The sequence below is a fragment of the Miniopterus schreibersii genome (assembly GCF_964146895.1).
Source record: "Miniopterus schreibersii genome assembly, chromosome: 9".
NCBI lineage: Eukaryota > Metazoa > Chordata > Mammalia > Chiroptera > Miniopteridae > Miniopterus > Miniopterus schreibersii.
Window position 1 is genome coordinate 41,467,722 of NC_138118.1, and position 12,299 is coordinate 41,480,020.

Genomic DNA, 12,299 nt, shown 5'->3' on the forward strand with positions numbered 1-12,299 from the left:
GACACTGTGATCCCACTCCTAGGAATGTATCCTAAGAATCCTGAAACACTAATCAGAAAGAATATATGGACCTGATGTTCATAGCAGCACAGTTTACAATAGCTAAGATCTGGAAACAGCCCAAGTGCCCATCAGTAGATGAGTGGATAAAAAAGCTGTGGGACATTTACACCATGGAATACTATGCAGCTGTAAAGAAGAAGAATCTCATACCCTTTGGGACATTATGGATGGACCTGGAGAATATTATGCTAAGTGAAATAAGCCAGACAGAGAAAGACAAACATCAGATGATCTTGCTTATATGTGGAATCTAAAGAACTTAATCAACTGAGGAACAGAATAGATTCAATGACATGGAAGCGTGGATGAGACTGACGAACGTCAGAGGGATGGAGGAGGGCGGGTGGTTGGAGGGGGAGAGAGTAACTGAAAAATTTATATGCATATATGCACAACCCAAGGACATGGACAATGGAGGGGAGAGGGACTGGGGAGAGGGGTGGGACTGGGTGGAACGGGTCATTGGGGAGAAAAAGGGACATCTGTAATATTTTACACAAAAATAAAAATTAGAAAATTTTTTTAAAAAAAATAAAAATAAATAAACCAGTGTAAAAAAGAACATTTGCCTGGCCAGGCATGGCTTAGCAGTTGAGCATATACCTAGGATCCAGGAGATTCGGTTCAATTCGCGGTCAGGGCACATCCCCGGGTTCTGGGCTCAATCCCCAGCAGAGTGCGTGCAGGAGGCAGCCAATCAATGACTCTCACGGTTGATGTTTCTATCTATCTCTCTCCCTCTCCCTCTCTCTGAAATCAATAAAGACATATTTAAAAAATAATAATAATAAAAAAGAACATTTAAAATATTTCTATAGTAAATAGTTGTAATAATTCTTAAACTTCTATTTATACAAATATGAAAAGCTTGTGAATATAACTATTATAAGTGACAACAGTTGACCAGAGAAATAAACAACTCTTATTTTTGAAGGCCTTAAACTTTATTATCTGTGAACTGACAAGTATTTGTACTTTTAAAATTCATACTGCTCTTCCTTCTATTTAGATAAGGCACTCATAAAGGAAGGTAAAGATGCGCCAGAAAAATGAAACTTGGGTTCATGACTAGTATTCAAGTCTTAAGGTGTTTAATTGACTACATTTAAATTAATCCTGCTATGAATATGGTAAAATGTTTAAAGAGCTTTCCTAAAGCTCTCTAGCCTTTCTTCATACATTAATCTCTTCCCTACTCATTTTTAAAGTGCCAGGTTAGCAACCAAATACTAAAATCCACAAACAAAGAACAAACAGTGAACTGAAAATCCTTGTCCCACTTAGAGTGTTAAATATAGATTAGAAAATTTAAAAAAAGAAATAGTTTGGAATTCATGGGCATAGATGGGTAGAAAGAAAGTGTCACCCTATTTACAGTTCCATCTTGAATCTACAGTACCATCTTGCCATCTTGTTGGAAAGTGAAATACAATGGGTATGCAGTCTTGCAGTAGACCCGGAAAGAGCATGGATGAAGCCTTCTAACACCTATTTCAGTGACTATCTTAAAACACTAAAATATAGACTTTGGTACACTCTCATTTGTGATATTTCTTTTAAGATATTTAAGAATAGACAGATGACTCTTTTTAAGACAGTGTTGAAGAAGACCGGCCTGAATCAGCTAGGATAAACTAAGCTATTTTGCAGTTTAAAACAAAAAAAACTACCAAATCGCAGACAAAAACAATAAAGGTTTACAACTCTCTCTTGCTATATATTCAGAAAATGAATTAGCTAAGTGATTGTAGGCTTGCTTCAGGCATAGCTGGATCAAGATACTCCAAGGTGGTTCATCAGGATCTGCCCTCTTGTTTCCTTCAGTTCTGTTTTCTTCTGTGCTGGCCCCAGTCTCAAGCAGCCACCACCAGTTCCAGGCTGACATCCATATAACTCCAAGTCTAGGAGGAAAGGAAGGTTTTCTTCTCTCCCATGAAAATCCCAGTAATACCCATAAAAGTCTCAGAAGTCACCTAACTGAAACAGTTGAGTTGCATACCCAGCCCTGAGCCAACTGCTGGGAAGAAGGAGATGGAAATGCACTGATTAGCCTGGAGCCCATGGAGGGATTAGCCCCATTTGAATTCTGTGGGTCGACAATGTAAAAGGATTAGTCCCCTCAAAAAAATCTAGGTGCTGTTACCAGATGAGAGGATGTTAATGCAAGCCCAAACAGCAGTATGTATTGTATGGTCCGAGACTGAAAATGCCATGGCTCCCTGCCTGATTCAGGCCCTGATGATTTCCATATTATAGAATGTGACAGTAAAGCCTCCTTTGTGCTCCCTAATGGTTATAAGGAAGGGTTATTCAATTTTAGTTATTTGTCCAAGAAGTAGATATTGAGTATATATAATACACCAAAAACTCTATCACCTGATGGAAATATAAATTCCAACAAAATACAATCCTTGCCCTCAAAGAGCTCCTGGGGGCAAGGACATCTAATGCAAAATTACAAATTACTGTCCTACATTATAAAAGAGGTATGTAGAAAGTGCTGTGTAACATTTGTCCTGAATTTTACTGATCATTGAACTTACTTTTCTAGATCAATTCTGAACTCACAAAGTTCACTTAAATCTATTTCAAAACAGCAAAACTCTAGTATTTTTCATGAAAATTATATTAAATAAATAGCCAGGTTTTAGGACCTAAAGTTCAAAGTCTAAAATGTCATATCCTTGTTTTACTGTCAATCAGCATTTACAATAAGATGCATAAATGGCATTCTAAGTTTGTGTGAAGGTGACCTTGAAAGCAGTTCTTTTTTCCGCAAACAAAATAATAAATGCCTCAGGGAGATAACTATCACACATTCTTTGCTATGGACAACCAACAGCTTGCAATCCCACCTGCCATTCAAAACTCTCCAGAACTCTCCAGTACAGACTCCTTATACTGAAGCAGGTAGTGCCAGGTAAGTACAAGTGGGGACAAGAGAGTCATGTTAGCAGAAGTAAAGCCTGGATGCACTTACCTCACAAAAGTTATTCATTTCTCCTAAATGTGTAACATCTTCAAAAATCGTAGAAAGTTGTATGAAACATAACAGAAAGAAGGACTTTGTTCATGAGTGAAATTTGGAAGTATTCCTAAAATTAATCAAGTCTGTTGATTTCTTTTTCTTCTTGACTAGAAATTCATGTGAGGTAGAAAGTGAACATTTAAGAAAGTTTTTAAAACATGGAGACTAGTCTTTATTTACTTTCATTTAAGAAACAGTTATTGAGCACTTATGACATGCCCCATATCACACCAGGCAGCGTTTATGCACAAATGAATGTTTCACAGTACTGGTCCTTGTCTCACGTCTACTGGGGGAGATAAGGGCATAGGAAATTAGGTACAGCATTATGTCATTCGCACTATACACAGGCTTTGGCCAGGTGCTGGTAGAAGCGGTCAGAGGTGGAAAGGGGGAGGAAAGGGTCATGTTTAAGTGGAGGCTTCAAAGGTGCATTGTAGTTCACTATGTTGATGAGGTCAAGGAGGGTTCGCGTAGTAGAGAAAAAGAAACGAAGGTATAAAATGTATGTCATGTATAAGGAACTTCAGGAAGCCCATATGGTCAGAGGGAAGTCATTGACAGCTTTTGAACAAGGGAGCAACATGATCAAAAATTGTGCCTCTGAAAAAATCCTTCTGGCAATGTAATGGAGGATTAGATTGGAGAAGGGAAGAGTTTGGAAGTAGGAACACCAGGGGGCTCCTGTGGGCCTTGGGACATGAGGAGAGACTAAACTAAGGCTATGAGACTGGAGCAACGAGGGCATGGTGATTAGTTGCTAGTAAAGCAGAAATGACAGGACCTGGGGATGGGTGGGAAGAAGTGAAAGAGGGAAATATCAGGCATGATTCCCAGGCTGGGCTGGCTTCAAAGGCATGTGATCTGTGCAGTCTCTCAGGGCCCTCCACTCAGAACCCAGGCTTGGTTTCATGCTCTAACACCATCTCAAAATCATTAATTTTTGAACAAAGGGCCTCATCTGCTCAATTTCATTTTGAACTGGGCCCTACAAATCCTATAGCCAGTCCTATTTCCAGGTTTCTGCCTTGAGCTAAGGGGTGGATATCACAGTGCCAGTAATTGAAATTGGAAACAGAAGAACACATTTTGTTCCACGAGGGGTGAATGAAGAGATGAGCTCAGTTGTATAACACATGTCCTATGAGTCATCAAAGTAGGGAAATTCAGTAGGCTGTTAGAAATTGAATGTAAATTCCAAACAAGGTACAAGCTAGAGTTACAGATGCGGGGAGTACCAAGGCCAAGGGGGGGAGACGCTGGATGTGGTTGAAAGTGTGTATAGGGAAAAGAAGCTGGAGACAGAACCCTCAGGAGCACCAAAGTTTTAGGGATTAGAGAAGGGAAAGAGAAATGAAAGAGGAGGAGTCAGAGCCCTGTGGGAATTGTGTCCTAGAAGACAAAGAAAAAGGACTCTCAGGAAGGAGGGAGTGACCCTGTGAAGCAGATGCCACAAAGAGATCCAATAGGCTAATGCCCATTGCATTTAGCAACTAGAGGGTTGGAGGTAATTACTGAGAGCACTGGTGGAGCTGTACTTTATTGCGATAGGAAAACGGGAGAAGCAGGAGGAAACTGTAAGTGCAGACTATCCTTTCAAGAACCTGGGCGATGAAGGCAAATGGAGGAGAGGAGGAGAGTAGAAGGTATGTAGAATAAAGGCAGGTTTGGGGTATTTTTTCCTCTTCAGATGGGGAAATGGAGCAGGTTTGTAGGTGAGAGCACTGTTCTTAGGTGAGAGGAGGACACACTTCCAGGACAGAAGCACAAAAGATTAAGGGTGGGAATGAAGGTGGACAGATTCATAGATGGAGTGGGCAGAAGGTGAGTGAGTGTTATACATGCTCTCCCCTGCACATATACATGCAAAAAATAAATAAATAAAATAAAAAAACAACAAAAACCCAACAAATCTCTAGTTTTCTTAGCAGTGTTAAGTTTACTACTGAGTGGGGTGGTCAGGAGAGCAGAGGGGCTTTAGAAGAGTGTTGGAGGTGAGAACTCTGCCCTTTGGAGAGGACACTGACCTGGGACAGGTATAACTGTCTTGTAGCCAGAAGGGCTCAGCTGCTGTGAGAGCAGAGGCCAGTCTCAGGAAAGAGGCAGAACTGAACCACGCTTGCAATTTGAATAGATGAAAAACTGTAATAATCTACTCTGGCCCAGGGTATTTAATACTTGACAGGGTGAAAAGAGATTTGTCTTTCAATATTTTTCTTTTAATTAAGCTCTGAAGACCATGCATTGCAACATCAGACCCTCTCAACAGCACCTGCTTTCTCAGCACTCTCAGGGCTGCCCAGCCAGCACCTAGGATCCTGAGCAAGTTAGAGACTGTAGCAGGGCAAGTGCTGATTTGGTGAATAATTAATGCATGGCTAAGACCTGAGGCTCCTGCCCCCCTCAGCGGAAAGCATGTTTATAAACTCATAAAGCAGCTTACTGTATGGTCTAATGATTAAACTTTCCTGGGCCCTATTTCATTACAGCTAAGTTAAAAACTGACCAACTGGCCACTCAAACCTTCTCCCTGGGGTGATTAATTAGAAAACAAGCAAAATTTCCTGACTGGACTAGCAACTAACTACGCTTCCCTCATTCCAAGCACTTTTGCCCAGAGCAGGACTCAAGAAAGCTCAAGCCTTGACTCCATGCATTGCTAAGGCAGGAGAACCCGGCTAATTCGCGGAAAGGGTGTCAGGGCGCTGCCGCCCGCCGGCCTCTCCGCCCTCTCCGGCCCCCGGCGGTGAGCGAGCTTGCTTTTACCACTATTTAACCAGACGGGTCACACACGGCGTCAAGGTGAGAAGGGAAAAGGCGGCACTTAACAAGTGTCGTTCGAGAAATTATCTGAATTAGAGCCATCGTCTAGATTAAGGTAAAGAGCACATTTTTAAAAACAGAATCAGATGGGTAATTCAATGCCGTGGCCAGCTGGCCAGGCCCTGGGTAAATGTGTGCGCAAAGAAGCGTAGTAAAGGGCAGTTTCCTTTCCTCGAATGAAGACATAGGTGCCGCCCAGCCGAAGCTCAGCGATGCTGAGACCAGACGGTTCTCTCCTTTCTCAAGAACCAGCCTGACCTGTCCACCCTTTCCAAGGTTTAGCCCGCCTTCCCCAAGTGCAGGAGTTAGTAGCCTTGGGCACCTTTTAGTGACTCACTCCTTACAAATGTAAATTGCACCAGTGCGCGGGAGGTCCCGACCAGCCCCCCCAGCCCGGCGATCTGAACACCCACCTCCGAGACTAGCCCAGACGCAACGCGCCCCCTCCACACAGCTGGGGACACACAGCCGGTGGCAGCCCCGTAGCCCCTCGCGGGGAACTGGAAGAGCCAAAACTCGGCAGCGACCCCAAGCGCGTTCCTAAAACAAAAGCTTCCCGGGAGGGTGGGACCTCGCCCCCTCCAGGCCAAGTTGTGGCCTCCCGCTGCCCTCCCCCTTCGCTGGCTCTCAGAATGCGCATGAGCAGAGGCGCCTCCCTCCGTTCCTCCCAAGGCTAAACTTTCTAATTCCCTTCTTTGGCTTGGGCTGCGGGCCGCCGGGAGAGCGCTCGCACCGCAGGGTGAGCTGAACAAAGTGGCTGCGCTATTTCCCCCTCCCCACCCTCCTACCCTCCCACCCCTCGCTTCCGTGGGAGAGGCAGGAAATGGAAGGGCCCCTCTGCTCTCTCTGAACATTTGCCTTTTTCCCCCCACTCCACCTCCATAAAGGAACACAGGGCAGGCGGCTCGGTGATCGCTCCTCTGCCGCGTCCCCTCGGCTCAAGGGACTGGACATGGGGCCGCTCCAGGTGTTCGCTTTCAGTGTCTTAGGTAATTCCGAGGAACCGGTGGGGGAAGGGGTGGGCTTGGGTGTGGGGGAGGAAAACCCCAAAGCTGTTTGACCCAGCTTTGAGGGCGCCTGGGGGATTGGGAGAGGGGCTGGAGTGGAAATTATTAAATACCAGTGCCCTCGGTGGCTGCTGAAGAAGGAGCGCGAGGATCGTCGCGGAGCCGCATAGCCGGCTCCGGGTCCAGGGCCCCGAGTCCCGGGGCCGCGGCGCGGGACTTTACACCTTCTGCGCGCTCCTGCTGGGGCTCTCCACCGCCGGGGCAGGCTCCCCCCGGGGAAGGGCTAGCCGCGGAGGGTTCCGCGGGACCCCATTTCCCAGAAAAGTGCCGGAGCTGAGCGCTGGCTTCGTCCTGGGAAGAGACTGGGGCCATGTGGCTTTAATTAACCAGCGCTGTCTGCCCCCGGATGGCGCCAGAAACAGCTGGACCGGGAGCTTCCCAGGAATGGCGAAGCGCTGAAGCCGCTCCAAAGCCTCAGGGATTGTCCGCTGGCCCCTTGCTCGGGGAAAGCGGCGTCCCACCCGAACCCGCCACCTCACCCCCAACCCAGGGATCTTTGCGCGTGCACGCACGTGCGCGCACACACATGCACACCCTCTCATAGACCCCCACGATCACAGATTTCCGCGCGCACACACCCTCGCACGCACAGCGAGGATGCACAGGCTGCCACATGCACGCGGGTTCACTTACACTCCAGTGCAGATGTACGGCGTCTGCCTGCCCGCCTCCCTGCACCCAAGCTTAGTCACGTCGAAATGGTGGGTTTGCACTTCTGTCTTTTGTGCCCGGAGCTGCTCCCCCGGGGCAGATCGGGGTGGACGCGGTGCCCTTGGCTGCTGGACAAACCTGAGATCGTTTGTGTGTTTTTCCGAATTCTCTCCACGTCTCTGCCTCCCCCGCCTTTCCCTCACTCACCTCTCCATTGTGTCGCTTTCCTGTGCATTCTGCTTCCTTCTGAACCTACTCTATCCCGGCCCCTGCTTGTTCTTTTGGCTCGGGCTCGCTACCTACTCCCAACCCCTCGCCCCCCCTCCCCGTGCCTCTGTCTGCCGCTTCCACAGCGCTGTTGGGAGCCCGAGCGCGCGCCCAGGAACCGGAGTTTAGCTACGGCTGCGCCGAGGGCAGCTGCTACCCGGCCACCGGGGACCTTCTCATCGGCAGAGCGCAGAGGCTCTCGGCGACCTCGACGTGCGGGCTGCACACGCCCGAGCCTTACTGCATCGTGAGCCACCTCCAGGTGAGGGCGGAGCCCAGCCGGACTCTGCGCGCCTCCTCCTGTCCGGACCAGAGGGGCAGGCCCAGGGGACTGCACATCCTGCCGCCATCCAGATAGGAAGCCGCGCCAGGCGGGGAGGTCCCGGATTAGGCTGGTAGCTCACCCTTTTCCCCAACTCAGTTTGCGCAGTTGCATCCGCCAAATGTTTCCTGCGGCCGCCGCCGCGGGCATGGGCTTTAGGCAGAGGCAGAGATGCGCGCAGACGGGCCCGGCGCTCCCCGGGATTCCAGAAGTGTGCGTGTGCGGGCGCGGGCGCGGGCGCGGGCGCGGGCGCGGGCGGTTTAATCTTTCCCCTTTGAAAAACGTCTATAGAAAGTGGTTCATCTTCTTCCTTCCTTCCTTCCTTCCTTTCTTCCTTTCTTTCTTTCTTTCTTTCTTTCTTTCTTTCTTTCTTTCTTTCTTTCTTTCTTTCTTTCTTTCTTTCTTTCTTTCTTTCTTTCTTTCTTTTTCTTTCTTTTTCTCCCTTCCTTCCTTCCTTCCTTCCTTCCTTCCTTCCTTCCTTCCTTCCTTCCTTCCTTCCTTCCTTCCTTTCCCTCTCTCTCTCTCTCTCTCTCTCTCTCTCTCTCTCTCTCTCTCTCTCTATCTTTCTAATAACGAGTAGTGATCTTGGACCTTTTTTTCATACCTTGCACTTGGATGAAGGATATTCCAACACTGACAGACGCTTTGTCTCCAACATCGGACCTGTCTTTCTCCCCTCTCTCGGTGCTGTTCTCCAGCTACATTTATTGCTCTCGGGTTCAGATGCTCTTTCTCAAAATGCGCTGGTTGCCATGGCACCCTGATAGCTGAGCACCTGAGTGAAATTTCAGGGCGTTTTCTCTTTCTAAAAGAGAACCAGATTTTAGATTTAAGAAGTCACATTTTTACAAAATCAAAACTAATTTTAAAAGAAGACAACGTGTAAACTACCCAGAATGAGAATTCCTTTCCTTGATTTTTAAAAAGGAGACTGGTATCTCAGGCCTCTCTGGCAAGCAGGTGTTAGTCTCCCACGTGGGGCAAGTTCCAAGTCAGTTGCTCTAATTTTGTTCACTCCACTGTACCTGCCCTTCAGGAGCAGAACAGAGAGCGATAAGCTTTACACAGCAGATTCCTTAGGATGGAGTCACTTTTACAGAGCAGGAGAGCCCATTCTGGAGACGTGATAAATTAAACCAAAGGAATGTGGTAAAGTGGATTCCACTCCTTTGCTTCCAGATTTATGCAGAGGTGTCTAGACTGCTTCCTCCTGATTAAAAGGGAGGCTATAATTAAACACATTGTAAGTTCTGGTAATTGTTCTTCAGTATTAGTATCCTTGACTACAAGCTAATGAAGGCAGTAGATGTTACTTTTTCTAATATTAGCATATAAATTTTATCTAAAATATTATGCTCACATTTACCTCAGAGGCCAGGATATCCTGTAAATGAATCACCCAATTCTGAAACCAGCTTTGACCAGAATGAGAATTGGACTATTTGTGTTGAAAGCAAGTAGAGCTGTACTCTCTGGTTTACATGATTACCCAAGAAATTGTGGAGTGCTCTGCACAGATATCAGAGCCTAAAGAAAGGGACTGGGTGTGCACTTTTCTTAGGCATTTAGTGGGTGTGAAATTGAGTCAGGAAATTTATGTATTTTGTTCAGGGTCTTACTGCATCCCTAACTTCTGGTCTCTATATTTTCATTAGTGCATCTTGCCAGGCTCTGAATCCTTTTGGGGGGAAGGAGATAGATAAATTGTGAAAGTACAGTTTATATTGTACTCGTAAGAATATCACCCTTGCTTAAATGTTGTTTGTAACGTGTATTGATCTCTCTAGATTTCAGTCTTAGCATCATTTTCAGACTTAAGGATAATCTGCATTTCAGAAAACTTAGGTAGAGAACAGAGCTCCGTGTGGAAGGGGAATGATTAAGTTTCCCTATTTATGATTTGCCATGCTGGAATACCAAGAGGGTTCTCTGAACTCTCCTGACCCAATGCCGGAGTAGCTGTGGTCCTCATTTTAAGGAGAAGGAAAATTAGAAGAGAGCATTTCAAAGCTACTCTAAAACCTAAAGTGTGCCTCAGTTCCAGTTCAGGTCCACTTTGGTGTTCTTTGAGTTGGTCATAGTGTATAGTGCTCCCAACACAATAGGACAGTTTGGTCCCTGCTTCCCCAGGTATCCTAAGAAGTTTGTAGTCTGCAGGCAACTATCACTGGTTCATAGCTTGGGCAGAGTAGAAGCTAAGAAATCTTGTTCTGTTCCTAAAGGTTCTTAAATATGCCTGCCTAATACTTGGTTTTTGCTTTATGTAGGTTTTAGAAAATCAGGCCAAATGAATTGTGTGAGTTTTTTCTTAAATTTTCAGTCAACAAAACTTCTCTATTATTAATACCTCTTCTGCATTTTACTTGAAGAGTAAGCTTCTATAGTTATTTATTGAGATTAAGGCTGAAGCCTAGAAATTTCATTTTGATTATATTAGCTGGTGGAAACAATGCTTTCTTTTACTTTTGACCTTGAATTTGCAAGAGAGGAGGAAATTTTCAGGAGAATTTCATACTGAGTAAATTAAATTGTGAAAGGCCTGTGATATGTCATTTAAGTCATTTTGGCATATTCATTTTTCTTGAAGCAAGTAGGTTTGATTTTTGTATTGTGGGCCTGATTTTTAGCGTGTGTACATGTGTGTGTGCATGTGCGTGTGTGCGTGTGTGTGCGCGCGTGTGTGTGTGTGCGTGTGAGTGGTTGTTTCCTAGACTTATGAAACTCACTTTGCTTTCAGGAGGACAAAAAATGCTTCACATGCAGTTCACAAGATCCTTATCATGAGACCCTCAATCCCGACAGTCATCTCATTGAAAATGTGGTCACTACATTTGCTCCAAACCGCCTTAAGATTTGGTGGCAATCTGAAAATGGTATGTGGTTGGTGTGGGAACAAGTGTGTGAACTGCGATCGGTCACTTGAAAGGGTTTTACAGACTCCTGGGTGTTGGGTATTTGCAATTACAATTGGTTCCTCTGACCTGTGATCATGGCCTTGGACAGATTTACTGCCTGAAGCACTAACTTCTCTTGGTAAAATCTGTCCTTCTTCCTGAAGCATGCACGTCCTATCAGAAAGCAGTCTTTCGTGCTAGACCAGAGTATTTCGCAGTTCTCGTTCTGAGGGGGGCCTGTGGGGAGTGTGTGTAGGTAGGTGCTGAGGAGGGCGTGGGAAGGTCCTGTACTATCTCAGGGCCTTATTCTTCCACAAAAATGTAGCATCTTTCATTTTGATTAATCCCAAATGAAAGGGCAGAATCAACCCCCACCACTATCACCATTTTCTTCTATCTAAAGAAAAATTTTTTTTTATAAATATTCCTTACTGTCATTTATTTACTTATTTTATTTTTTAAAATATATCTTTATTGATTTTGAGAGAGGAAAGGAGAGGGAGAGAGAGAGATACAGACATCAATGATGAGAGAGTCATTGATCTCCTGCCTCCCGCAACCCCCTGACTGGGGATTGAACCTGCAACCCAGGCATGTGCCCTGATCAAGAATCAAACCCCGATTGCCTGGGATCCTAGGTCGACCCTCAACCACTGAGCCACGCCCGGCTGGGCTAAAGAAAATTTAATAATAGGACTATGAGTGAGCACTGGCTGTGATTTTTCAAAGACTCGGTCAACATAGATAGGACCCCAAGTCAGTTTCCTTAGTGAGTGTGTAAATTCAATCCTTTGTCCCTTCTTTGCCGTTTAGATTTTGGTTTAATAAATTCATCAAATGTGATGTTATTATTGCTGTGGAATTATGCAAAAAATTAGTTTTGCATTTGTTTCAAACTTGAGTGCTAAACTTTGGGAAATAAAGGTAGAGTTATTATGTTTGTTAATTAACAATGTATCATTAGATTTTTTTAAAAAAAATGAGAGAAAAGGCTCTCAGAAGCAAACCTAAGCCTGGCCATAGAAAGCATGGACACTACTCGATCTTGTTATTATATGCCCTATACCTGAGAAGTTTTTGGATGCTTGCAGTCATTCATCATTCTTAAGAAAAACTCCCTTAATAGACTTCCTCATCATGACTATAAAATCCCTCATGCTTTCTAGAAAGCTGTTGGTTTCTGA

At 45.3% G+C, this 12,299-nt stretch overlaps 1 protein-coding gene and 1 long non-coding RNA gene across 3 annotated transcripts in view; one reads left to right on the forward strand and one right to left on the reverse strand.

Annotated features, from left to right (window-relative positions):
• Positions 1-684: 684 nt before the first annotated feature.
• LOC308561679 lies at positions 685-9,188 on the reverse strand. Its single transcript, XR_013999543.1, has 3 exons — positions 9,113-9,188; positions 8,826-9,026; positions 685-1,964 (listed from the first exon to the last, which is right to left on the reverse strand). It is a non-coding gene; the product is annotated as an uncharacterized lncRNA (long non-coding RNA).
• Positions 6,435-12,299, forward strand: part of LAMB1 (laminin subunit beta 1) — a 71,845-nt gene continuing 65,980 nt past the window's right edge. The window contains exons 1-4 of one of the 2 annotated variants that reach the window (XM_081147036.1): positions 6,435-6,653; positions 6,802-6,903; positions 7,986-8,161; positions 10,959-11,094. In XM_081147036.1, coding sequence (XP_081003162.1) covers positions 6,867-6,903; positions 7,986-8,161; positions 10,959-11,094 — 349 coding nt within the window. In that variant the 5' untranslated portion in view covers positions 6,435-6,653; positions 6,802-6,866. Of the gene's footprint in view, positions 6,654-6,801; positions 6,904-7,554; positions 7,683-7,985; positions 8,162-10,958; positions 11,095-12,299 lie in introns of those variants that run through there. The other variant, XM_081147037.1, reaches the window with a different exon arrangement.